Genomic DNA, 27,510 nt, shown 5'->3' on the forward strand with positions numbered 1-27,510 from the left:
AGAAATTATAATTGGGGGACAGGTTTCAACAAGAACAGCTTCGCTGTCTGAAGTCAGCCATTTTTCAACAAGAAACAGAAAATCCAATTTTTTTTTTTACTGATAAAATCATTGATTGCAAAGGTTTTGGTAGTAAGTGGGCCTATATTTAGTAAGCCCATGTTAGCTGAAAATGCCTCTGGCTTTTGAGGAATATGCTCAAGTATGGAAAGAATATTTATTAGGTTTCTAGTTTTAAATTTGTCTTTTCTTTTTACTATACCTTGGGTAGAAATCAGTGCTATTACATGAAGCAGCTTGATCTATAGTAGTATTATGTTACACTGCAGAAAACATTTTCAGACCCATCCACACATGTATAATGCCATTCGAATACCTGGGGGGCATGAATATGTAATATTTTTTACAGAATGTCAATGCCTCAGTGTGGACACTATGTTGTCAGAGAGTAGCCTGGCTCAATGTCGGTTTGGGTGGAGACCATCACGCTTCAGCATACTGGGCCTCTCCCAGAACAAGCCCCAGTTGTTGACATAGGGGATGCTTAGGGAAGCACAGTAGCGTTTGAGCCAGGTGTGGAGATCAAACAGTCTGGACCATCTCTCAGCACCTTTTCTGTAGGTAGGGAGAGGCCCAGAGATGAAATTTTCTGTGCCCATCAGGGTGGTGATGAGAGTTTTGTAGTTTTCCTGCAGTGCTACTGACTGCTTATCCCTGATGTCGTTTGTGCCCATGTGTACGATGATGTTGTTGACCTTGGTTTGGCAGGCGAGGATGCTTGGGAGTTTCTGGTGGATGTCAAGGACCTTGGCACCAGTATAGTTAGTATGTTTCTTCCTTCTTGGATCCTTTGCAAAGTCAGTCTGAAGCACTGAAAAGGCTGTTCCTTGCATGTTTTTTCTGCCAGTGTTTTTTGTCATGGGAGTGGCGCATGGCTAAGCTCTCTGACGCGTCTACTGTGATGAATGTGTTGGGTCTCATGGACGTAAATCCATATGGGATTGGCTCCATTTGCAGGGCAGCTGGACTTGTTGCTGGAGGTGCATTTGGTGATTAGATCAGTCCAGTCGAGTCCAGTGGTTTTCTGCTGAAGCGAGGGCTCTGGCTGGCTCGGAAGAGCGAGGAGAGGACTGATTATAAATAGCATCTCTTTCTTTCTGTGTGTGTTCTGTTTCTCAATGCCCAGATGATTTCTATGAATTATTATGACTGGCTGTTTCTTGTGTGTAATATGTATTTCCTTCTCTCTCTCTCTCTCTCTCTCTCTCGCTCTCTCTCTCTTTCTCTCTCTGTGTGTGTGTGTGTGTGTATGACTGTTTCTTAATGTCTGTGTGTGTCGATACTGTATGTTTATGTATCTACAGAGGAAGCCCTCCTGAGGCACGATGATATTTGGATGCTGGATGGTGATGACATTTCCCATGAACCTCTCTGTCGTGCCACCAGGCCAGACCACCTGGAGTTCCTGCGAATTACACCCCCAGAGGATGACATTATGGGTGACACCCCTTACAACCCCAAACTGGATGCCATGGTGAGATGGATCCAAGCTATGAACACTTAATGTTCCATTCTAGTGTACATTGATGTTCTGTCCTTATTGTGGTATAGTAACAAGAGAAAACTGAAGATATGTTCCAGATATTTGCAATTTTTTCAGTCACTAACAAGTGTTTACCTATTTTAAAATACTTTTTAAAACTCAACACAGCAACACACCTATGCCACACAATCAGCCAAAGAGATTTTTTTTTTCAAAACCACTTTTAGTTCACAGTCCACATTTCACAATACAAAAAGCCGCTCTCTAGCACGTTTTCTATCCATGATGTCAATAATAGCTACAACAAAGTTTTAATGGCAGATTGGACAAAAGCATGTTAGCAATTAAAAGCTGTATTTACACATACAAACAGACAGACAGAGACACAGACAGACACAGACACACACAGACACAGACACAGACACACAGACACACACACACACACACACACACAGAGAGAGAGAGAGAGAGAGAGAGAGAGAGAGAGAGAGAGAGGAGAGAGAGAGAGAGAGAGAGAGAGAGAGAGGGAGAGAGAGAGACAGAGAGGGGCACTAAAACACCAGTGCAGGAATATAGGCATACATACGATACTAATGGATAACAAATAACAATACTCCTTTATGCCATGTTGCAACAACCCTTGAGTATGTGGAGAGATGGATAGAAATGCCACTGCTAAAGGGCCCTAATGCCTGCTGATGTGTTCAAGTGTTCTGTTGGTAAAGCATATAAGCCCAGATTTCTATCCAGGAGGCTTATGCAGTACTGTACCTACTGACATGGGTGCCCTGTTAAAACCAAGGATTTCATGCCCCTGCACATGGTTTGCTATGCTATTATTGCAGTGATTTAAGACATTTTCTTACGTTGTAATTATAGACGGCAAGTTAATGTTAATGTTTACTGTAATGTTGCAGTTTCCCAAAGAATTATATTGCACAGTGGCATAGCACACAGTAATCCACCCAGTATTGCCACAGTACAGTCATTCCCCCATTAACCCTGCTTAGGTAATGTTGCAGGGTGTGGTTTGAGGTTGAGCAGAGCATCTGGGTTTGTTTAGTTGTCTGGAGGTGGTTACTGATTGGTCCGTTTCCAGAGTCTATTTGGGAAGCATCAACAGAGTTTACAGTTACGGTACTCAGTTCTGCTGTTTGTCTGCAGAAGTGTAAGGAGATGGTGTTAAAAACCCTGATTTCTGACAATTGGCTATGCTTAATTAATAGGCCGTGGTACACTGGAGTTTTTTTTTATCTTCAGCTGATGATACACAGGGCAACTTTAGCAATGTTGCTGGGCGATGTTCCGGAGGATTCATTCAGGCCCATTCTCATAAGTATATAAGTATATATACTCTTTTGATCCGGTGAGGGAAATTTGGTCTCTGCATTTATCCCAATCTGTGAATTAGTGAAACACACTCAGCACACAGTGAACACACAGTGAGGTGAAGCACACACTAATCCCGGCGCAGTGAGCTGCCTGCAACAACAGCGACGCTCGGGGAGCAGTGAGGGGTTAGGTGCCTTGCTCAAGGGCACTTCAGCTGTGCCTACTGGTCAGGGTTCGAACCGGCAACCCTCCGAAAAAAAGTCCGAAGCGCTAACCAGTAGGCCACAGCTGCCCCAATTGCTACCCTCATTGGTATTGGGCAACTTTTTAAAGACCTTTAATCATCAGTAGTCATATGATCATCCAATCTGAGCGCATGGAATCGGGTATACGGTTTCCCAGCAACATTTCTCAAAACGTTGCTCCTTGTATCATCACCTTTCCCGTCTCAATACTGTGTGTCTGTCCTGCAGTGCTCTCTGTGTGTCTGTCCTGCAGTGCTCTCTGTGTGTCTGTCCTGCAGTGCTCTCTGTCTCAATACTGTGTGTCCATCCTGCAGTGCTCTCTGTGTGTCTCAATACTGTGTGTCTGTCCTGCAGTGCTCTCTGTCTGTCTCAATACTGTGTGTCTGTCCTGCAATGCTCTCTGTGTCTCTGTCCTGCAGTGCTCTCTGTGTGTCTGTCCTGCAGTGCTCTCTGTCTCAATACTGTGTGTCTGTCCTGCAGTGCTCTCTGTCTCAATACTGTGTGTCTGTCCTGCAGTGCTCTCTGTTTGTGCCGGCAACAGGTTGAAGGTTGTTTTGTTTTGTTTATGATTATCTCGCAGGTTGAAGGGTGTTGTTTTTTTTATGCTGATGATTATCTACAAACTGCTGCCATTCCTCTCTGTCTGCATTTTCCACCCACACAATACCAGTCTTAATCACCTAGTCTGTCACTGCCACCAGCACATGTTCCTCGTACGGCCTCCATATTCATCTTCTCCTAGGCGCCTGACTCCACACGCCAGACCCACAGGGACAGCGCAGGAAATATGTGTCTCAGGAGAGATTTAGTGCAAGTGATGTTGGAGATGTCAGAAACATCTGTATCGGGGGTAGACATCTACCTGACAGCTGACACTGACAGATGTCTATCAAGTGACAAATTCCTTGTTGACGAAGCAGGATCAGAGCAGAATCTTTTGCCATGTGTTTGTTTCTCCGTCATTTCCAAAGCTGCTGTAAGCGATGTTTACATGCCCTGCTAATTACAGCCATATTTAGTCACCACAGGTCCACCTTTTCAATGCTATTTAAAGTGCATCAGCAGTATGCATACTGTATGTTTCAGACATCTCTCTGTCTCACACATAGCACCAACAATGGCTTCCTCCTTTCTCTGTGTAGGCCTCTGTTTGGGTTTGCTGCTCTGCTGCTTTGTTTAGCTAAATGGGAAGTCTTTGGGGCTCGCCAGCAGGTCTCAGCTTAGGATTAGATATGCAGACATACTGATACAATAATAGAGGCAAACAGTGGTAAACACACACACACACACACACACACACACACACACACACACACACATACACAACACACAACACACACAGAGTTTTAGTCCCCATACAATTTACCTCCCTATCTAAAGCCTTCTCCCTTGTGCACCTTCTCTCTGGCCTTATCAGCTGTAGGCTAATACAGTAGCTTGTGATAATGCCTTAATCACTGACCTTCAGTGTGGTCCATTTAAACAGCCATTTTAATAAAAAATAATGTCTCTTTTTGCTAATGTACTATTTTTAGACAGGAATGTCTGTTTCAGAACCATGTTATTCAAATCTCAGTAAAATCTGGGTCTGCTACAAGGATGCCGTTATATCTTAGGGCAGATTTCCAAAACAGGCTTCATAACTGAAAATTGCTAGGTTTGGTCAATCACTCATGAACAGAGTATAGACAATAACCACAGCCAAACCACCATCATCACAATCACCCACGTATTCACTGGCTGTGCCAAAAGTGTATGACATGTAAACATCCCACTTGGATCATGTATGTAGGCTTGGTTTTGTTTTTATGATGGCTGTTCTCAATGATGTCTTTTCTCACTGTATTATGGAGGTGCTAATTTGCATTTTATTTAAGTTAATTTCACACACATCATTTTGACATGGTGTGACTGGTTTTACGAGTCATGGCATTATTAGGCCTGGTATTTCCCTACTTTTGAGAGGCCATTCCAGGCGGCTGTGAAGTGCAATTGCCTTCTCAGGTGTTTCCGCAGGGTTAGTTTGCCAAAGATGTGTAACTGTAGAGATAGGTAAATAAACTGTGGATGTAATGTCAACATTGTGAATGGTTGTTGATAGATGATTACTGGGGAAAACAGCCACATTTTTTCATCTGCAGTTTTGAAGGTGTCCAAACAGAAACTATTGTCAGATTAATTTCTATGCTATGTAGGAAATCTCCAGAGAGTTTTCAACAGGCTTTAACAGTTTTTGAAATTCCTCTGGTCGCAGTCTCAGATGGAGGTTTCTAATCATGACCCAGCACTCTTAGTATGCCGCATGCCATTACTGTTACATAACAGGCTTTTTTAGCTCTGCTGTCAATCAAAGGATTGTCTTTAATCTGTATATACTCAGATTACTGGGAGAAAGCACTTCAACTATAAATGCTGTTTGTTGTGGCATGTACTCTATAGATTGCTGTACTCAGCAGAGATATTTCACAGACATTATGTTAGTGTGGTCAGTGTGGTGTCTAAGTGGTGCCAATGGCTATCCTGTTAATTTCTGTATTGTATGAGTTATGAGCCACCATGAGTAATCTTACTTTGGGCTGTCTTTTTTCAAAGACATGTGAATTGGGTTAAAAGTGTAAACAGGCCTATGTAGTCTACAGATAGCTGCTGGATGTGTTAGAGCTATTAGAGAATACAGGCAGCTGGATACAGGTGGACAAAAGAAGAGGCTTATTCTTTTTCAGAAATACAGTACTGTATATGGGGACAGAAATCTATAGTTATTTTTCTAATTAACTGGACACACACACACACCTGCATACACATATACAAAAAAAAAAAAAAACAGAGACACTAAACAGTCCACATAGCGTTTAAAATCACCGTGACAACAGCTTGTCTGAGTCTTAAGCTGTGGTGAATGGAATGTGTTGCTGGTGAACTTTGACTGGTAAGACCAGAGATGGCCTTAATAGGGCTTGACATTCCAAGAGGGAGTGAACAAATAGTCCTAATTTCACCATTCAGCCATCTCAGGTCATATACAGTACTAATTCACTGTATACTTTGTAAAAATATGTTTTTCAAGCTTGCACTCATAAGTCAGTTTGTAGTGCTGAATCTTTGTTGTGAGTGTGTGAGTTAAGTGTTCAAAGTGTTTTCCTCCGTGCATTAAAACAGCTGTGCAATAATAAGGAGGGTCATCAATGGTATGACTGGCATAAACACAGTCTCTTGTGATGTATAAACACGTAACAGATAAGGCCTTCAGCCTTTATTACAGTCTCTAATTACTTAAAGCATGTTGGAGTTCATACTTCTGGAAATGGTTCAGTATTGATTCAGTGGCCCATCCATAATACATTAAACAGGTCTCTGTGGTGTTGTGGAGAACAAATAGCCTCTCCGTCTTTGTTTCTGCCTTTTCATTTACTCTCTACGCAGAACCCTCTTGAGAGGAGACTTGCTCACTGTTGAGGATTGCCGTGGTAACGTTGTTGGAAGGGTGGGGGGTACTAGGCTTGGGGGTGTGTGGTGAGGGAGAGTTAATCGCAGCAGATTATGATGGTGCTATAACAGCAGAGCCAGAGCATGGGGCAGTGCTATTGCTTGGACCTCCCGCTCCACCTGACCCCCACACCAACGGATAAGCCGCAAGCTTTACACCAACTCTGCCTTGCTCCTTTTCTTTTCCACTGGAGTTTTTATGAAGGGAGGGATACATTGAGTAAGGGAAAGGGTAGGGTGGAAAAGAGAGAGAAGAAAAAGAATGCAAGTAACTACATGCTCCTACCATCAGGAGGAAGTGAAGGAGAGTCACTGGATGCCTGTTACACAAGTGGGAACGAACGAAGGAAGAGGTCAATGAAAGAGCTGGACAAAGACGAAAAAGGAGTGAAAGTTCCACCCACATCTGACATGAGGAGGAAGTGAATAACGATAACTTGAGACGTGTTGAAGGAGTGGAAGAGGAAGAGGAAAGAGAGACAGGAATCTTTTAAAGAGAAAAGCCAAAGAAAATGAGTGAAAGTTGGACCCACCTCTAACTGCAGAGGACAGAACTGAGTAACTGACAGTAATTGGACACCTGTTGAAGGAGTGGAAACAGACCGAGGAAAAGCACCATGACAACCTGCGAGTCATACCTGCCCCTGACGTGACGAGGAGCTGAGGGCTACTGAGAGGAACTGGATACCTGCCGCTCAGGCTGCCTGGCCAGGTGACGGGGGCAGGGCTGATAATAGAGGGCGTGTCGTGGGACTTGGAGAGCCGGCAGCCAGCATTCTTGCACAGGCTTGGGAAGGCGTCGCGAGAGGTTGCCCTGGTGCAGTGCTGGTGTGGACTCGTAAACTTTCTCACACACACACACACACACACACACACACACACACACACACAGAGAGAGAGAGAGACACAGATGCACAGTGTCTGCCACGGAGTGTGTGTGTTTGAGTGTGGGGGAAAACTTCACTCCACAGGAAGCGACTGACTAAGCTGCCTTCCACGTCGGACCATGTGTGTGTGTAGTGTTTGTGAGTATGTGTGAGTGTGTCCGTGTGTGTGTTCCTGCTTTTAGGAAAGTTACACAGCGTACTTCCTACTTTCAATGGAGGTCCACTGAGTTAAACTTTCTTCGTGTCTGACATACTCTTTCAAGGACTTCAAGTGAGCTGTTAGCTTTCTAGAGAGATCGTTTGCAGTCTGCCTCCTGTCAGTGGAACTTTTAAAGTGGAAGAGTGCTTTTACATTTTTTTGATTTTCACTCGCTTTTTTAGGATTTAGGAGCTACTGTTTATTCCTGGAACAAAAACAAAATTGAACTGAAGAGAAGCGGAACTGTTTGGGATCGTAAAACTGTGGGATTTGTGAAAGTTCAATTCAGCGGGACTGAGCCATCGCGTTGCCCAGAGGAATTGGGGATAGTGTGACCCTTTGTGGGGGTAATTGTGGGGAGGGTGAGGGAGGGGTGCCTGGCTGCGCTGCAGGGGCTCTTTGTCCATCACAAAAGCCGTTTGTTTTCTGCAGCCTAGGAAACTGGAACACATGCACAGGTGAGAGAGAGAGAGAGAGAGAGAAGGAGAGGTGGAGAGATGTGGGCCAAGTAACCCACTCACACACGCACCAGCACACAGTTGGGCCGTGACTGAACTGGATTTATTACACAAACTGGATTACAGTAAATGGTTTAAACCTGGAGGGAACAATTTCATGAAAACATGGAGGATGTAAACAACAGTGAGGGTAGCCTGGACGTGCCAGGGAGGCATTCCTCCAGCTTGCTGCACAACAAGTTCTCCACCCTGTTTGTCCGGGACAAGACGGAGGCAGATGATACGGCTGTGTTGACGTCCTTCAGGCCATTAGCGGAGGAGGAGACCCACATCAGGCCTCTCAGCTACAGCCTGTTCGATGGGGATCACGACCGGCTGAAAGAGTCAGGAGGCCTTCACAGCTTGTCTCATGCCAGTGGGCTTCTATCGAATCCCACCGAGACCAGTCAACATGTTGAATCATGGGAAATTATGACCTTTGGCAAAGAGCAGTCTGTGGATGAGCCCTCTCTAAGCACACAAGGAGAGAGGGCCCCGTTCACATCCACTCCAGAAGTTCCTGACGAGGATTTGGTTGAGGTGACCATGGTCGAGGTTTACAGCGACACTGAGCAGGACAAAGACGAAATGGGCCTATCAGAAAGGAGCTGGGGCATCCGGGAGTCCCTCCTCCACCCGTCAGTGGCTGAGGATCCTGTAAATGATAAATCGGATCAAGCGCAGGAGACTGACAGCCGGTGTGATGATGTGATTGAGTCAAACTCAAGCTCGGAGCATCCCGTGCCTAGCACAGCCGAGAGCCTCGTGGAGGGGTCAGTCAAAGGCAGCTCTGTTCTGGACAGGGAGAGGTCCAAGAACACAGCCCCGTTCTGGATACAGGAGCTCCCTCCCGCCTTGCGCTGGAACCGCCGCAGTCCCCCGAAGACAGAGGACATTCCCCAGAGCAGAGAGGAGACTGAGGATGCCCACGAGGGAGACATGGGCTCCGAAGTGTCCGCTGCGAGAGCACGGCGACGACGTCAAGAAGCCAGCAAACTCGAAGCCGAGGCCAACGCCAAGGATACGAGCGAGACGGAGCAGCCGGACACTTCCGAAGGGGATCCACTGCTAATTCTCTCCGCCACTTCAGTCAAGGTCTCACTGACCAACAGAAAGCAGGCCTCTTCAGCTGTACCGGCAGGCAGAGATGCAGCCGACGACGGGACGAATGAGGATGAAACGCCTGAGGCCAGAGAGAAGCAGTCGGAGGGGAGGGATAGAAGGGAGCAGGACCTCACCACCGGCCTGCCTGACCGGGCCGACAGCCAGCCAGGCCTCAGCCGCAGCAGCAGTGGCAGCGGCGACACAAAGGGCCTTTCAGAGCTGGGAAGAACAGAGGCAACAGCAGGACCGTCCCTAGCTGACAACGAGCCAAGTGCCACCTCTCCCTCCAGCGCCAGACAACAGGAGCAGGACACGCCTGCCACGAGCAGCAGCAGCAGCGTCCCCCTCGCCGAGCAGTCCCCCTCTTCGTCACCAGCGTCCTCCTCCACCACCCCTGCGTCACGCTCGCCGGCGCTCTCTCCATTCTCGTCCAGCGGAGAGAGGAGCTTCCAGGTGCCAGCGCTCTTCAGCGGCCTGCGTGTGCTCAAAAAGGGGGCGGTGGGAGATGACCGTGAGACCGTCTCCAAAATCCGCCAGCGTGACGGTGATCGGGCCCTGCTTACCCTCAAGCAGCACGTGAACAAGGTCAAGCTTCTCCCTGACCAGCTCGGTGCCAACGGCAACTCCGCAGCATCCACTGTCCCCACCAAAGGGAGGCCGGAGGTCAGAAAGGCGGCGGAGAGCACAGGGCCACTAAAGGAGCAGTCCAGCCAACTCCTCGACCCAGAAGGCAAAGCAGAGAGTGGGGTGCAGGAGGGTGGCAGTGACGCCCGGGCACGAGACCCAGAGAGAGAGGGGGTGACCGAGGGCGGCCAAGGGGCGGGAGACAAGACTGCTGATGTGGGCACTGCCAACGCACCGGAAGATTCCGGAGCCGGCGGCAGTGCTAAAACTTCAGAGACGGCTTTCAGCCTCGGAGCCTTCAAGTCCTTCTTCACCCCCAAAGCTGCCAAGAAAGATGGAGAGGAAGTGTCTGTGGACGTAGAGGCCCTCAAGAGGAAGAGAAGGAGCGAGAAGGAGCTGCTCAAATCCATCTTTGAGAGAGCGGCCACCAAAAGCCCAGGAAGTGATCTCAAAGCCGTAGCAGAGGTCAAAGTATGTATTATGCATGGATGTGAGCCATTTTGATATGAAGTTATATCTTATTTGTTATACTTTTTCTCTATAGCTTATCCATGTGTATGCTCAGAGAACACTTGTGTCATTGTGTCTTAATTCTAAATGAATTGAGTTGCAAATAAGCACTGCATCAAATGCATTGGTATGTGTCTGGAATGCAGGGAATGGGACACCACATCAGTAGTATTTAATCACAGCGATAAAATCGGTCTTATTTGGTCTGACTTGGGACACAGCGTCCTTTATCCACCAAATTATCGTGTGCACTTTGGAATGTGCATCAAGGAAATGAACATCTCCTTTCCTCTCTCCTCTCTCTTCTGAGCTCAAGTATATTTAAACAAAGCTCATTTTGCTTTTGGGTACTCATCCAGGCGGAGGTTACCTCACCCAACGACAGTGAGGACCGGACCCCGGGCCGTCTCCAGGCCATCTGGCCCCCACCCAAGGCCAAAGATGAGGAGGAGAAGGTGGGCCTGCGATACACTGAAGCAGGTAAGAGAGATGTTTTTTTCCAGATCCCCCCATCAGTGGGATACATTTCAGTGGGTTTGAGTATGAACAGTGCTCCACTCTCTTACCAAAAAAAAGAACCACCTATTGAGTTCTGTGCCATCTTTGCCACAACCAGGTTTCATCTGAGGCCCTTAATCTCACTGCTTAATCTAATTGTAAAAGTGCCTCAAAAACAAGTGTGTGTGTGTGTGTGTGTGCGTGTGTTTTTGTGTGTGTGTGTGTGTGTGTGTGTGTGTGTGTGTGTGTGTGTGTGTGTGTGTGTGTGTGTGTCGCTCTGATAAACCTGGCGCGAGGCTTCTTTTAAAATCCATTTAGACTGGGAACACACAGCTAGCGTCACTGATAGAAAGTCACGTAGCTCTTTGCTTTTTGAGTCTCATGGTACAAAGGGCTGTAGTCGATCTTTAGTGGTGCAGAGTTCTGAAACTGTACACAAAGGATATGTAAAGTCCTAAAATGGCCACAGAATATACAGTACTTACATGTTCTTGTTTTCAATTATGTCTGTCTGTTAAGGGACCTTCAATTTGGAAATACATTCCTCTTTCTCTTAATCTTTTGGTTGTAATGTAGCCAATCCCTTAATTATCCAGGATTCATGCTAAAATCTGCTTAACATCCCCCATACAGTATAATTCCCTAAATATATAATTCCCTAAATGAGGGGTTTCTATTTCATTGAGTATTGGGACAGAGCCTGACTGCCATACTGACCAGTTGCTACTCCAGATTCATATTATTCACAGGCAAACTTCTGCCCTTACAGAATGCAGGCTGATTCCTTTTGAAAGCTTAATTAGTATGCGGATACATACTAATACTAATCAGTAGCACAGGCCTATATCACAGGTTTAAGACACAGAAGCGACTTGTGTCACAACAAGAGTCTGATTACCTTTTGCACTGTTAATAATGACCTAACTTACACACAGTCTTACTGTAAGTCATGGCAACCAAAAACCAGTGCCACTAGTAAAGCTAGTTGAAGAGAGATAGTCAGCCAAGGAACACTGAACTCAAGGAGTTGACCAAAGGTCCCAGAATATGATAAGCAAATAGATAAGACCTCAGCATAACCACCGGAGTGCGAGCACCGGCCCTGTCCTGATTGTGTGTGTATCTTTAGACCAAAGGAATTTGACTATACCCATTGAGACAGGGTGAGGTGAATTAGCTTCCTTAATGTTTTTTTTAGCTCCTGCGCCTCTGCGGGTGTGTCAGCGAGGGAGCAGCATTCTTGTCCTCACCCAGGCAGAATGACAGATAACTTATCAGTGGACTATCAGTGGCTGTCACTATGGTGACCTGATCATGACTGTTGTTAACAGATTTGGTTTTTGAACTTCACTGTAGATAAACAGATTTTGGCCTAAACAGCAAGTGATATGAGACATAACAGATTGTATTTGTACTGTAAAAGAGGATTCAAAAGAACATGAGAGACTTTGCAGTTGTCAGTTATGGTATCACTGTATCACTGTGATACTGCAGAAGTAGCTATACTTTTTTCTTTTAAATTTTACAAGGATACCCAATAATTAATGGCATTAAACAGCAGTGTTAATTAATGAACTGGAGCAAATGAAGATGGTCCACATGTACATTAATGATCTATGAAGTTGTAGTAAAAGTAAACAAAGTGAAAGGAACTAGTAATGAGTTTATAGGAGGTCAGACATTTTAATTAATGACCACATATCTCAGGAAGTTGCTTACACAGTCACTGGTCTATCCATAATCCAGCGTTTACCTAGCTCAGATCTGGTCCTGGTATGACCCTGATCCCGCCTTTATTTAGTCCTGATTCAGTCCTATTGTAGTCTCAATCTGGTAGTCCTGGTCTAGCACTGATCTCGTCCTGATCTGGCCCTGAGTGTTTTGTGTGTCTGGAACCAGGAACAAGGATGTCAAACACGTTAACCAAGTTTGTGACCACTAAGGGAGGGGAAGTATGTTTATCAGTCACATATTAGTTGTTTGGCCACACTTTTAGTCTGGAGCAAATTGCTCAAATATGCTAGGTTCTACGTTTAATTAAGTGTGTGTGTGTGTATGTGTGTGTGTGTGTGTGTGTGTGTGTGTGTGTGTGTGTGTGTGTGTGTGTGTGTGTGTGTGTGCGTGTGTGTGTGTGAGAGAGAGAGTGTGTGGGTGGGTGTGTGTGTACATGTGCATGTGTTTTCCTTGCTTAAATGTCTCCCATTTCCCCCTTTACAGAGCATCAAGCAGCCCTCTTGCAGCTGAAGAGGGAATGCAAAGAGGAGGTGGAGAAACTGCAAGTAAGTAGCTACTGCCCTGTGACAGCTGGATCCCATACCAACATCTTCTCCCAGCTATTCTGTAGAATGCAGTTTGCCTGTTTGACCACTAGAGGTCAGGAGAGTAAATGGAATCCCATATAGTCCATCTCTGCCTCAGCACATTTGTATCAATGACTCTGCACAGTTTAGTTTATTCTTGTTGCTCCATATCTGTTGATATGCCGCCCTGTCTGTACTCTCCCTTTTCCGCTCTGGCCTGCTCTTAAATAAACCATGACCAGAGGTGTTTATAATCACACACTGGCAAAGGTCAACTAATGGAACTTGGATGAGGTACTTTTCATCAATGTTCGTCATTTACCGCAAACTAAACGTGAACAGGACGGTCCAAAGCTCCGACATTGACTTATAGGGTTTATTCATTTCTGGGCAGAAGTGTTAGCTGGAGGGGGACTACTGTGAGCATTTTGGGAGGTTATTGTTGCCAGGACTAATGCAACACACTCCGCGCAGTAATTCGGCTTGATTTCCGCCCGGGGGCTCGCAGCACAGAGGTACTGTCATCCTCACCCCGAGAGCAAATTTAGATGTTAAAAGCTCGGCGTGTCTCAACGCCAGCATACACAGCCAGTTCCCCCTGCCTGGGCCAGCGCGATATTACATTTCATTGTTTCGGAAAGCGTAGATTTCCACACAGCAGGACATGGGAGACTTGAGTGGAAAAAGGGATCAAAATATATCAAGCTACAAATGAGATATGACATCTCTGTAGCTTATGTCTGTGTGTGTGTGTGTGTGTGTGCGCGTGTGTGTGAGAGAGAGAGGGAGAGAGAGGGAGAGAGAGAGAGAGAGAGAGGGAGAGAGAGGGAGAGAGAGAGAGAGATAGAGAGAAAGAGAGAGAATTTTGGGATATAATGGGTTTTTTTCCCACTGAAGCCTTGTTCCTGCTATTCTTCAGGAATTTCAGCACCTTGAATAATGATAAGGTGTCCTCCAGTTCCTGCCATCAGTGTGAAGCCAAACAAACATTGTGCAGGAAAGCATCTCTCAAACACAGAGCTCTCTCTCACCCAGATTTATGCATGTAGTGCAGGAAAGGTATTAGTTACTTCATAAGGACCTGTGCTTCCTGCTATGAATGTTGTGATGTCCCGTTGGCACATCCTGCCTTTACTGCTGGATCCCATCACGTTAAATAACAGCCTCTGCCATATGGATAGTCTAATCTATCTCTTGGCAATCAGTTCCTTAAACCTTAGAAGGTCTGACAGTTGTGCTGACATGATCTAGTTCCTGGTCTATCTAGCATGCCCCAGCGGCCTCATCTGACCACCTTGAGCTCTGAGATAGGATGATGAGTCTGTGGCTGGTGCACTGAGAGCTTCCCACAGAGCCACTTATAGAGACATGCGGAGCGGAGTCCACATGGTGTTGCTCAGACCAGCGATAAACGTCCAGTCAGGGCATGGCGAAGAAGCGGCGATGCCCTGATGTGTTCCAGATGTGGCCCTGCTCGCACACCTACTGCCAGGGCTTCATATGAAATGAGATCACCGTTTACAAGCTGGACGCGTCCACACATCTCATTCGGGAGACTCTCAGAATAGCATGGATCATTTGCTCTTGCTCTCTACCTCTGCCTCTGCTTATCTCTCTCTTCATTCTTTCTTTCATTCTTTCTTTCTTGCTTTCTCATTTCTGCTCCTCAGAGTCTCCTGTTACCTTTTCTGCTATGAAAAAGCTGATCATTTCGGTGTATCCTCTGTGACCTCTGTGCGATTCTGCTGTTGATAGCTCTCTAATCCGTTGTTTATTCAAATGAGCCATGGTTGCCAAGGCTGCAGCTTTTTCGAGACAGATTTTCAAATAGTTTCACACAGGTCTCGGTGAAGAGGAGCGTTCTGCATGCCAGAGGGTTTTTTTTTTTTTTTTAGGTTTCGAGATTTTTTTTTCCTCCCGTCTACACGCTCATCAGCTCATCGGAAAGGTCAGGCAAAAGGCTCTTACCATTGGATGAAGTGTCTGAATCATTCGTTGTAGAGTCTGCAGTATACATTTACTTGTATACAGTCCTTTCATGGCTGTTTTGTGGGGGTGTCTAGTCCATTTTCAGATGTTCCTGCTAAGAGAAAAGCAATTCTGTGATGGATTTACCTTCTATGGAAAGTACATTTAAAATGATTCTGCTCCGGTAGAAATGAACTGAATTGGATACTGAAAACTGATGTCCTGTGTGCTGTGTCTACCCCCCCCCCCCTCCCTCAGGCTGATTTTGAGCTCCAGATCTTTGAGGTGCGTGGGGAGCATGCGGTCACAGTGTCGCGGCTGGAGGCAGCCATCTCCAAAATGCAGCGCGACCGATCCTACATGCCCGGCTACCGGCTGGGGGCGCTGCGCGACGCCTGCGTCTCAACCGAAGATGAGCAGCCATCCGCGCCTCGCACCACCCGCAACGTTTGCGTGCAAACTGACCGCGAGACCTTCATCAAGACACCTGAGGGGGAGGGATCGCACCCTTCCGCCAGCCCCCACCTCAACGCGCCTAAGAAACTCGACGCAGACACCATCAGGAGGGCAGAAGGGGGTGGGGGTCCACCGCCACCACCCCCTCCACCCCCTCCACCCCTGCCAGGCCAATCAGGAGGGCCCCTCATCCCTCCCCCTCCCCCGCTACCCGGTGGCACTGGCCCTCCCCCTCCCCCTCCCCCTCCACCCCCTCCTCTTCCAGGGATGGGTTCTGGGCCTCCACCACCTCCACCCCTGCCTGGTGTAGGGCCACCACCTCCTCCACCTCCTCCTGGGTGTGGTCCACCTCCTCCGCCCCCCATGCCTGGCTCTGGCCCCCCTCCACCTCCACCTGGCCCAGGGGGCTTTGGGTTTAGCCAGCCCGTGCAGGTAGCTCCACGCAAGCCCACAGTGGAGCCCGCCTGCCCCATGAAGCCTCTATACTGGAACCGCATTCAGATTCAGGACAATAAGTAAGTAGTAGAAGGAACTGTTTGCTTTATTAAGTACTTTTTCAGCATGTGGTGGCAATAATTAAATTAATAGAACATATCTTTGAAAAATGCCAAATAATTCAAACAATTCAATACAAAAGAGAAGATAAAAATGACACACAATACAACAAGCACAAAGACCATGTCAAATGAAAGGCCCTTCTTGAATATAACCAATAATGGCGTAGAAACAAAAGCAGAAAAAAGTGCTGTATATCTGAATTAACTTCCACTCCTTCAGTGCCCTTTGTGTACACATACAGAAGCTGTGTGTGTGTGTGTGTGTGTGTGTGTGTGTGTGTGTGTGTGTGTCTGTCTGTCTGTCTGCAGAATGGGCTCTCTTAACACCTGTGCTGGCATGTTTTAGTAAGATGGAGTGTGTGACTTGCTTTTTAAAGTAGCTGTGGTTTATCCATCTGGAGAGGCCTGAGTGCTTCGGCAGTGGTTCTGCAGGCTTTATGGCCCTGTATTCCTCCCAACAGCGATTGGGGCTGTAAACTAGGTCCAGGTTCACACTCTTTTGGTTCATAGTTCCTGGCCCAGCACAGCATATCGCTACAAGGTAGCATATCGCTACCTTGGCTGGCCCGCTGTAGTCGAGCACTCGCCACAAAATGTGCAGTAGAAGTGCAGTTCCTCAAGCATTTAATGACCCCCACACTCAACAAACACTCCAGGGACCATGCTTACTCAGAAGTCATAACGATGAGAAGTGAATTGAATTGAAATGCTGTACTTCTTAAGCAAGTACAGCTGCAATGCCCTGTGTACTATGAGGGGGTTAAGGGTTCAGACTAGAGACTAGGGCTGCAACAATGAATTGATTAGTTGTCCACTATCAAATTAATCACCAAGTAGTTTGGTAATCAATCAATTGGTTGGAGTATTTTTTCAGCAAAATAAATAAATATGTTATATGCTACTTAAATTTATTTATATTATTCTAATATAATATATAATATTTTATAATAGTTTCAACTGCTCTAAAATTGTGAAATGAATATATTTCAAGGCAGTTAAAAACAACATTGGAACAACAATTTTTCACCACATCATTTTATACATCAAACTATTAATCAATTAATCAAGAATATGATGAACAAATTAATCAATTATGAAAACAATTACGGAATTGTTTGCTGCAACTCTAGTGCAGACAAAGTTATACATGACAGCCACACACCTCATTGAGCATTGAAATATCTTATCTCAAAAACAGACTCAAAGTTGCCATAAGACTCATAAGACCCCTGTGTAAGCAACATGACTGATCAACTGGATATGACGCCTTACAACATAACAGGAGTAATACATACAGTATGCGTCTGTTGTCAACACACAGTCTGTACACAGTGCTTGCCGGACTTTGTTGAGATCACATGCTTGTGTTTTACACCCATTTTCTTTGTTATTCTTGTACATAGTTTTGACTACACCCTTGTTTTTGTATTGTTAGTGTTTCTACACTGTTTGCCACTCCCAGTGTAGCATTGCAACATATGCACCAAGAGCATCAACAATTATCCTGTTGTGATATACAGTGGATATGTTAGACAACTAATATACACAGGGAAACTTGATGCATTTTTCCGATTGTAAACAAAGGATGGGAAAGATTTATGGACATATTTAATAGATGATGTTTACAAAGGGAAATTATGAATTGTGTTGTTGACTTTACTTCAAACTCAAAGAGCACATAATAAGGAAGCATGGCTGAGAGAGAGCAGGCCAAGCTACACACTAGTCAGTGTTGCTTGATGTCTTACAACTGATCCCTCAGCCGCACAGAAACCACAAATGGCTGAATTTCCCCTTGGGGATCAATAAAGTATCTATCTATCTATCTATCTATCTATCTATCTATCAAATTTGACCAGCGGCATGTTTTTGAATAGGATTCACTGCACACTGATGGAGCCAGCGAGTCAGTGGATTCCAATGGACTCTCATGACAGCTTTTCCTCCCCTGTTACCCTTTATATCTTGATATTGCCTTTCAAAGTGTCTGCTTTTCCTCTGTTGCTAGACCTTCATTTGTACAATTGACCAAGTCTTTAGATGTGCTGATTCAGTAGAACAGGAATGATAGCAGGATATGGATGTTGTAAAACGCTTCTGGCAGTCACTTCCATGTGCTAATGCAGAAGCTCCGGCCTGTTAGAGTAACTCAGCCCATATTCAATTATCCAACAAGGCAAAATTGCTCTTGATTTCCAAAAAGATACAATCGAGTAGGTTTTCTTTGCAGCACTACTGAGTATTTAAAATTAGCGTGGGGTTTCCAGACGCTTGCATGAAATAGCTCTTAAAGCTCAGAATGAAGAAAATTATTGGACAGCATCTGGCGAAGCTGAGGTACATGAACTGTCTGTCTCACTGCCCCCCGTCTCACTCATTCAGCTCCAGTTGAACCTGTCTCACAGCCAGCGGCTCTCTTGGCTTACAGTGTGCGGTTTGATTTATGTCAACCGGAGCCCACTCTCCCTTCATTAGTCAGCGCTTAAGAGGGAGCTCAGCGTCACTGATCATAACGGGATGCTGCCATGTTGTCTGGAGAGGGCCTTTCTATTTAATCCCCCCGGTCAGTGAGACGAAAGGAGTGGAAAGTCAAGGTAGCTCAGAGAGCCAGGAGCGCCTGAACCCAACGCTGCGCTGTTTTGTTTTTCCCCCCGCGTCGCCTGGCAACGCATATGAAACCAAAATCTCGACATCTAACTCAACATCTTTACTGAAGCTTTTGTTTTCTAAAGTGGTGTGGCTTTTTCTGGCATGCAGAAATTGGCAAGAGGGGGATGCGTACTACACTGAAAGAGCTTATGTAATAAATATCACCTTTAAAAAGTGGAAAGACCCTCTTGTGTTTGTCATGGGTTCACACTCGCAAAAGCTGCAACCCAGTGCCTCCATAATGGAAATAAACAGCTCAGCAGCTGGGGTAAACATTAAATAAACGGCAACACAAGTTTGTTTATCTCCAGCGAAGAACAATCTGTCCCGCGGAATGGGTTGGCACATCCTCAGCGGCCCCCGTCACCTCTAGACGCTCTCCTCTCCCAACCCTTCTAAACCACACTGCGGACACTGCTCTCTGAACGTAATTGATTTGAAAAGAGTTGTTAAACACAAACAAACTGAAATGTCTCTCAATGTCTCTCAACAGTAACAACACCCTGTGGGGGTCCCTGGCGGAGCCAGACATTGTCGACACCAAAGAGTTTGAAGACCTCTTCTCCAAGGCGAACCTTCAACCAAAGAAGAAGCCCTTGTCTGACACCTATGAGAAAAAGGCCAAGGCCAAAAAGGTTTGTTGTGATCTTTACTGTTTTACAGGATTCAACTGTGTGGTGTCTGATCAGATGGAAGCTGTCCAGCACTAAGTGTAGTGCAGGGAGAGGGCTAAAGGGGAGGGTTTGCCACTTTTATTATCCCCTCTTAGCAAATGCAGGGTTCCAGTCGAGGACAAAACAGAAACTGTGACCCCAGTGATCTTTGTGCAAGTTGGCTGTTTTGAAAACCTCAAAAGCCAAAGAAATATGCCCTCAAAAGACTTTTCTTTCCAAAGACAGACTCATGCCTCCTGTAAGATCTTGTGACTGACAGACGAGCAGAGACGACTATTTGTCCAGATTGGTTGGATGTTGGACTGGTGGATATCATCATTTGTTTTTCTTTCCTTGATTAGAAAGTCCTAAGCCAGTCGCAAGAACAGACATTTTTCCTCAGCACATAAACTATTGATATCAGCTGGAATGTGAGGAAAATGTTGCCAAATGGTACAGCGCGTGTCCTTACCTTACCCAAGTGACCTTACCTTCAAGTGCACTACACGTTTGTCCCCTCAGTCATATTGAAGAAATTGTGAATGGAGGCATCAAGAAAGACAGTGAAAACGAATCACAAAGTGATTTTTACGGTGTATGAAATATGTGGAATTTGCACTTTTAGACCCAGCGAATGGCATTGAGTTGTATGGATTGTGAGAGGAATTAGATTGTAAACAAACCCTAATAAAATGCTCGGTTTCATGTTTGAAGCGGGTTAGTTCTATTAGAAGACTTCACACTGGGAACAGCTGTTTTATGCCTCTTTGCTTTCCCAGACCCAACCAGACAAAGACACACACACACAGAGAGGGAGAGAGGGGGGGATGGAAGAAGAAATCAGTGGATAACTAATCATTGATGAATGTGGATAACTAATCATTGATGAAAGTGGCGTTGAGGACACAGACACTTTCTTAATCAAATATAATCAAGGTCTTCCAAATGAAGTAAATGTAATCAGTGTGGGACTGTGTTTATTTGAAGAATACCTCAGGGGTACCACTAGAGGGTGTCTAGGCCTTGTGTTGGTTTACGTTTCCCCCAGACGGTATTCGATTCCACTCTGAGGGCCACAGATATCATTAAAGGGTAATTATTTGGTTTGTTAAAATATATTGCTTCTCCCCTTGCTCCCCTTTCACAGTCGGGACATTAAGTGTGCAGGCTTGCTCGTGAAATATGGTGCTTTTTAAAGCTTGTCTTTACCATAAAACACACACACAGAGGAAGCAAAATAGAAGGTTGTCATGGGGATGATGCTTTGATTGATTGGTGAGTAGACCGTGTTATTTGACAGCCAATGGCAGCCTAGCCTCTCTCTTCTCTTTCTTTCTCTCTGGCCTTTGTTTTCTTTCTTTTTATTTCTTTCTTTCTTTCTTTCTTTTCTTCATTTTTTTCAATTCCTTTCTGTATGTCTGTCCATTCTCTCTCCCTGTCTCCCACTGAAATCTTAATACTGTAGGGCTTTCCCTTCTCTCTCGTCTTCTGCTGCTGACTTGGCGAATCCCTCCCAACCACATTAACTCAAAATTCCAGTCTTAAAAGCAGTGTTAGAAGAGAAGCTGCTTCAAACAGCCCCAGAGCTAAATGGTTTCCCACTTTACCCCAATCCCCCCCCCTCCTTGGGCTCAGGGCCTGTCTGCTGCATGCTAGGGTCATGCCAGGCTATCAGCATGGCAGCGAGTTCATACCAGCTGGGTGGCATCCATCTCAGGCTAAAACTAGGCTGGTGATGGACAGTAAACCCTGGTAGTAAACATTGAACCATTAGGGTGTGAGAATGGTCTTGTGGGTATGAGTTGAGTAACTGTTAACAGTAATGGTAAAAAAAAAAAAACAACTAAAACTTTTCTTACCATTCATGCCTGTGGTTGCTAAATAAAACCAATGTTAATTTATTGCACTTACATGAATATAGCCAGTGAGTTTATACAATATTTTTACCTGAATTGTTTTTGCATGCTAGAAGCTTGAATCCAATTCTACGACTGCCTTAGTTTGCTGCAAGACTGTTCTTACACGGTTGGTGGAATTCATAGAGGACTGGAATCTGTTGTTGTGGGTTGGAGCCCAGTGTGCTATACTGTAGATGAGCACCAATGGACAGTTACGGTTCTACCTGAATAGTTGCAGTGTCTGACCTGCTGAAAGTATAGCACTGAGTTATGTAGAGTTCTTCCCCCTTGGTGTTCCTGCCCATGCCTCCTTCCCTCCCTCTCTCCTTCCCTAGCTCCCTCTCTCCTTCCCTCCCTCTCTCCTTCCCTAGCTCCCTCTCTCCTTCCCTAGCTCCCTCTCTCCTTCCCTCTTTCTCTCCTTCCCTAGCTCCCTCTCTCCTTCCCTCTTTCTCTCCTTCCCTAGCTCCCTCTCTCCTTCCCTCTTTTTCTCCTTCCCTAGCTCCCTCTCTCCTTCCCTAGCTCCCTCTCTCTCCAGTATGCTCTGCTATTCTGTCCTGGTGATCTCTGTGGCAGACAGACTGACCAGTGGTCTCTGTAGGCCCTGACTCTGAGACTGACTCAGCATTTCAGGTCCGCCTGGCGTCTGGTCTGAGCCTTCACTGGACCTCACCTGACCAACCAGACCGTCTCTGTCCCTCTGTGATCTATACTCAGTCAGAAATCTCTCCTGATCAATTACGCAAGGCTCCAGTCTTTTGTGTGTGTGTGTGTGTGTGTGTGTGTGTGTGTGTGTGTGTGTGTGTGTGTGTGTGTGTGTGTGTGTGTGTGTGTGTGTGTGTGTGTGCCTGTGTTGTAGAATGCTGTCCATACAGTCTGGTCAGTCTCTCTGAAATGTCAGCAGTGGACAAAACTGTTATCAGGTCTCCACACATACAAACTTACACAGAGAGACAGACAGAGAGACAGATTCACATAATGACACACACACACACACACACACACACACACACACACACACACACACACACACACACACACACAGAAAGGACTCAAATATTCTCAGAGATGACACAGCTTTGACATTCAAGGGTACATAAAGCACACACACACACACACACACACACACACACACACACAGAGAGAGAGAGAGAGAGAGAGAAATGCAGACTATTGTCTGACTGCTGTCTATGTGCACTACCACATTTCCTCAATGTCACAGCCTGTTGAGTCAGATTATGAACGAGATGCTTGCGGTTAGACCAAACAGATGAGAATATCATATGCATTTGCCCCATATAAATTGTTAAAAATGGAAAGTCTAGCGAAATTCCACCACAGAAAAAAGAAATCCAGTTTAATTTGGACAAATGGAACAAATGAAAGCATGTATTTCTGAATTATTTTATATTGCTCTCTCTCTCTCTCTCTCTGTCCATATGAACAAGTTAGGCTATCATTAAAACTGGCATGGCTGTTACCCATAAATCACATGCCTGGTTTATTTAGTGTGCCCTCATTATGATGAATGAGATGATAAGGAGGTACGATTGCCTGCACTGCTACCATTATGAGGGTCAGAGGGTTCATATGATGCCACTTTCACTTGACGGAACCTCACTGGCGTCAAAAAGGGGAAAATCTTCGCACTGAAGGTATTGACAAGTTTATCATAAATTCCACTGAGATCCTTAATATGCCAGAGTGTGTTTAGAGATAGGCTGGGGGTGTGTGTGCTGTGTGTGGGTGGAGAGAGAAGAGGCATGTTCTGGTGAATTTTGTAAGGGGAGACAAATGTTTTTGGCTGCGGCTCGTTTGGCAATGGTGTCCCGTCCCGAAGAAAGGTCAGCTAAACAAAAGTAATGTGTTTACATCTTCATCTTTTATGTCTGACAGTTTACACTTCAGGGTACAGGCGTCTCTGAATCATCCTTTTCCTAGAAGAAGTCAATTCCCCTCACCCCTCCTGTTTCAGCCTTTCTCCATCCACCACCAGCCACAACCATCTCCACCTCTCATAGCCAGGAAAAAGGCCTTTGGTGAGGGAGATGGGGGTGGTGGGTGACCAAGCCACCACACCAGACAGACTGAAAGCAGTACAGACATGATGTCCACTCTTTCAGGTGCCCACTCCTGAGTCTGCAATATAGGAAAAACTGACAGGCCAATAGTCTGAGCCTCACCACCAATACTGGTCAGGTACTTCTGGACAAAATCAATGGAAAGGGGTTGTGTGTGTGTGTGTGTGTGTGTGTGTGTGTGCGTCCGTGTGTGCATACGTGCGTGCATGCATGAGTGTGTGTGAGTGTGGGCCGACCGTGGTGTCATTAGGTGTTGGTCGTGGGGCAGGCATGGGGGTGATGACAGTGCAGTGGTTGCCTACCCGCGGGTGCCAGAGTCTGCTCAAAGTGTTGCCAGATCAGGCGAAAGATCCTCAGCCTCCTCTGGGACAGGGGAGGAAATAAGTCTATGTGTGTGTGTGCGTGTGTGTGTGTATGCGTGTGAGTGTGAGTGTGCGCGTGCGTGTGCGTGTGTATGTGTATGTGTGTGTTAATGCATTTAAATTAGCATTTTCTCCTGCATGTGCATCTGGGTCTTGTTTGCATCTGTGTTTATGTGTGTGTTCAATACCACCTACTTGACAAGTTTTGGAAATTGGATCCATTTCTCACTCATACTCTCTCTCTCTCTCTCTCTCTCTCTCTCTCACACACACACACACACACACACACACACACACACACACACACACACACACACACACAAAACACATCACACACAACAAGCAACTAAGTCCACCTAGGAGCTCAAAGAGACTAAACAAGGAGGGCTAATTTGTATCATGTGTCCTGGTTGGGGCCCCCGCTCTTCCCCTGGTGATTATCATATCAAAGCGCTGCAGAGGACACTCAGGGGAGCCGGCCCGGTGCCGCTGAACCCAACCACTCCGCAAAGCACCGGACCGGACTAGGCCAGTGTCTAATTGCAGGCATGTGGCAGCGTTTGGGCCGGGGTCTGGGGAAGCACCACTGGGCTCATGGGCCCAGGGGCCGTTTGATGTGGAGAAGACGCCTGTGTTGCACAGGAGAGAGAAGAAACACGGGCAGAGAAGAGAAAAACAGACAGAAGAGAGGAGGATAAGGAAGAGAGGGAAGAGAGGAGGATAAGGAAGAGAGGGAAGAGAGGAGGATAAGGAAGAGAGGAGGATAAGGAAGAGAGGGAAGAGAGGAGGATAAGGAAGAGAGGAGAGCAGAAAAATGAGAAATAGGGAACTAAAGTGAAATGAGAGAAATGTGAGAGGAGAGGAGAGATGAGGGATAAAAGACTAGGAAAGAGCAAACCACATGCAAAAGGCACAGACATAGTCTGTGAGACTGTGAGACCAACTAGTGAGACCAAAAGGAGACATGGAGAGAAGTGAGGAGATCAGTTGGTAAGTGATCTGGGGGGAGGGGATTTCACTGTCACACTCTCCATTTATCATTTCATGCGTGTGCGTGTGCGTATGCATATGCGTATGTGTGTGCATGTGTGTGTGTATGCGTATGTGTGTGCATGTGTGTGTGCGTGCGTGTGTGTGTATCCGTATGTATGTGCATGTGTGTGTGCGTGCGTGTGCGTGTGTGTGCGCGTATGCGTATGCGTGTGTGTGTGTGTGTGTGTGCGTGTGTGTGCGTGTGTGTGTGCGTGTGTGTGCGTGTCTGTGTGTGTGTGCATATGTGTGTGTGTGTGAGGCTGCGGCCTTGCGTGAGCCTGTGATATGCACTGAGTAAACAGCACCCTGCCATCTCCTCCCCTGCTGCCGCTGCATTAAAGCTAATATCTAGCTTGGGACGCATATTTCTCCCGCTGCACTGACAGTTTAATTGGCGCGGTCCCCTGTGTGTTTGGGGAAGGAGACGTTGGCGGGTATTAGCCTGTTTACAGGATGGTTATTTAAGGGTGTCACTGCTGACGTGGGATGGGAGGTGGAGGGGAAGGGGTAGGGGTAGGCGTTTGGGACGGCTGCCCTTGTGTAGGTGGTGAATGGTATTCTGTTGGTGCTGTTGCGTCTGCGGTGCGGTCGGAAGGAGCGGGATGTGTGAAAGTCATCACTGTATTAGGAATCAGCTGGAGAGAGCCAAGAGCATCTCTCTTTTTCTCTTTCTCTCTCTCTCTCTCTCTCTCTCTCTCCATGCCTCTTACTCTGTCTCTGTTGTGTCTCCCAATCTTTCTCAATCATTCTCCCTCATTCTCTGTTTGTTAACCTCTTTCTCTCCCTCACTGCCTTTGTCCTCTCTCTCTCTCTCTCTCTCTCTTTCTCTCTCTCTCTCTCTCCCTGTGTTTCATAAGGATGTGGGCTCTGAGAAGGCCATCATGCTGCGTTCTCATGCACTCCCGCCCCAGTCCTCTGGCCAGTGCCAGCCTCTGTGGGCCAGCTCCTTAACGAAACAGTACTGCTGCTAAATCCCGCTCCCCTCTCATGTGTGTCCAGCATGAAACCTTATCCAGCGGAGGCTATTCACCCACCTGTGTGTGAGCCAACACTGAGTCTGCTTAGCCCTGGGTCTGGGTCTGCTTCCAGCTACAAGTCACAGTGATCAGTCCGTTTGATAAGTATGCTTGGACTATGCTATCGTCATGCCATCATGAGTGTCATTTCTCTGGAACCCCACTATGTTTGTTCGTGGCCTGTCAGCCCGCAGGCCTGCTTGTTTTGTTGGCAGTACATCATGTGTCCACTGGGGGCTGCTCTTATCTTTTGATATGTTTTTTCTCACAGTTTCACACTTATGCAGGGCCTTTATTACAAGGCAGCCACTGCAGATGTTGAATAGGCTTTTGGGCCGTATGAGTTGAAGGTAGTGCAGCAGTGCGCTGTTGCAGCAGGCCTTGCTTCCTAGATGCCTGTTTTACAGCCTGTCTGCTGAGCTCTGTGGTCTCTCCTTAATTGGTACCCCTGGTGGAAGCTTGCATGTGTTGAGATTATGAAGCAGGTCATCTTTTTCTTGGAAGTGTGAACCATGTTCTTTCCTTCTTCTCTTTTTTTTCTTTTATTCCTTATTTTACACCCAGGGTTCATTAGAGGTGTTGTGAAAGAAAGACTCCCTCTCTCCCTCTCCGTCATGTCTTTAGGAAAGACGGAGGAAAGGAGGGAGGGCGTAGTGCGGTGCGGTGGGGTTGGGGTGGTGGGATCCCTGGCGATTCTAATAATGGATGCAGAAACAGCATGGCTTCTTAGCCCTCTGTAACGCAATACTGGGCTGTGAAGGACCCTCACGCTAGTTCCCACTACACACCTTCAGTAGCAGCGTCCGGCTAATAGCAGGCAGTGCTACCTAATGAAGAAGGCAGAAACATTAAGTTTTAAAGCACGGCTTTACCTTGCCAAAAACGCTTTCTGCCTTTATGGGTAATTCAGTCATAAGTAATTGTGACCATGTGTAGGTACAAATAAAAATCCTGTGAATTTATAGTTTGTTATAAAAGCCCCCACCCCACCCCCCCCACCCAAACCCAATCCCCCAGCCCATTGCTTAGCTCTTCCACACTGAGAAAGATGCCCTTTTATGGCTTCAGTTTGGTTGTTTCACCTCTCCTAACATTTCAGTCGTGAACTATTTTTTAATATATATATTATATATGTCTGTGTGGATATATGCAGGGTCTTCTGAGGTCTTGTGGGTTTGTGTGATCAGTCAAGCGATAGTTTCTCGCTCTGTCTCAAGGTAGCGTCCCCTCATCCTCTATGGAGAGGCTATGATGAGCGATGGGGCACTAGAACAGAATGAATATAAGTGTGGGGTCAAAGGTCTCTTTAAAAAAGAAACTAAAAGAGCAACTCAGTGAGCCATCACTTACACTCCCAGCGAGGAGCCTGCCACATCAGTGCCCACCTCCAGTGCTGTCTCCACCCAGAGCTGGGCTCGGAGTAATCACTCAACTGTTTAACTGCTGAAACGAAACCTCAGCCTAGTCCTGCTACTGGATCAGAGGACAGAGGCTAAAGAGCAACTCTGTGTGTAGCTTGACTGATGCCTTGCTACATGTGCTAGCAGCAACGCCAGAGGTGTGCTAGAGACAGACACTAGCCTCCATGGGCTTCAGACTCTTCACTAGCATTTCAA

General features: G+C 46.3%; 1 protein-coding gene across 2 annotated transcripts in view; it reads left to right on the forward strand.

Moving 5' to 3' along the window:
- LOC121693694 (formin-like) overlaps window positions 1-27,510 on the forward strand; it is an 81,760-nt gene that overhangs the window by 19,554 nt on the left and 34,696 nt on the right. Inside the window, exons 3-7 of one of the 2 annotated variants that reach the window (XM_042073306.1) lie at window positions 1,365-1,534; window positions 10,787-10,907; window positions 13,143-13,204; window positions 15,452-16,164; window positions 19,349-19,490. In XM_042073306.1, coding sequence (XP_041929240.1) covers window positions 1,365-1,534; window positions 10,787-10,907; window positions 13,143-13,204; window positions 15,452-16,164; window positions 19,349-19,490 — 1,208 coding nt within the window. Of the gene's footprint in view, window positions 1-1,364; window positions 1,535-7,508; window positions 10,389-10,786; window positions 10,908-13,142; window positions 13,205-15,451; window positions 16,165-19,348; window positions 19,491-27,510 lie in introns of both variants that reach the window. The other variant, XM_042073305.1, reaches the window with a different exon arrangement.

This window comes from Alosa sapidissima, chromosome 19 (assembly GCF_018492685.1).
Source record: "Alosa sapidissima isolate fAloSap1 chromosome 19, fAloSap1.pri, whole genome shotgun sequence".
In the NCBI taxonomy this organism is placed as follows: Eukaryota; Metazoa; Chordata; class Actinopteri; order Clupeiformes; family Clupeidae; genus Alosa; species Alosa sapidissima.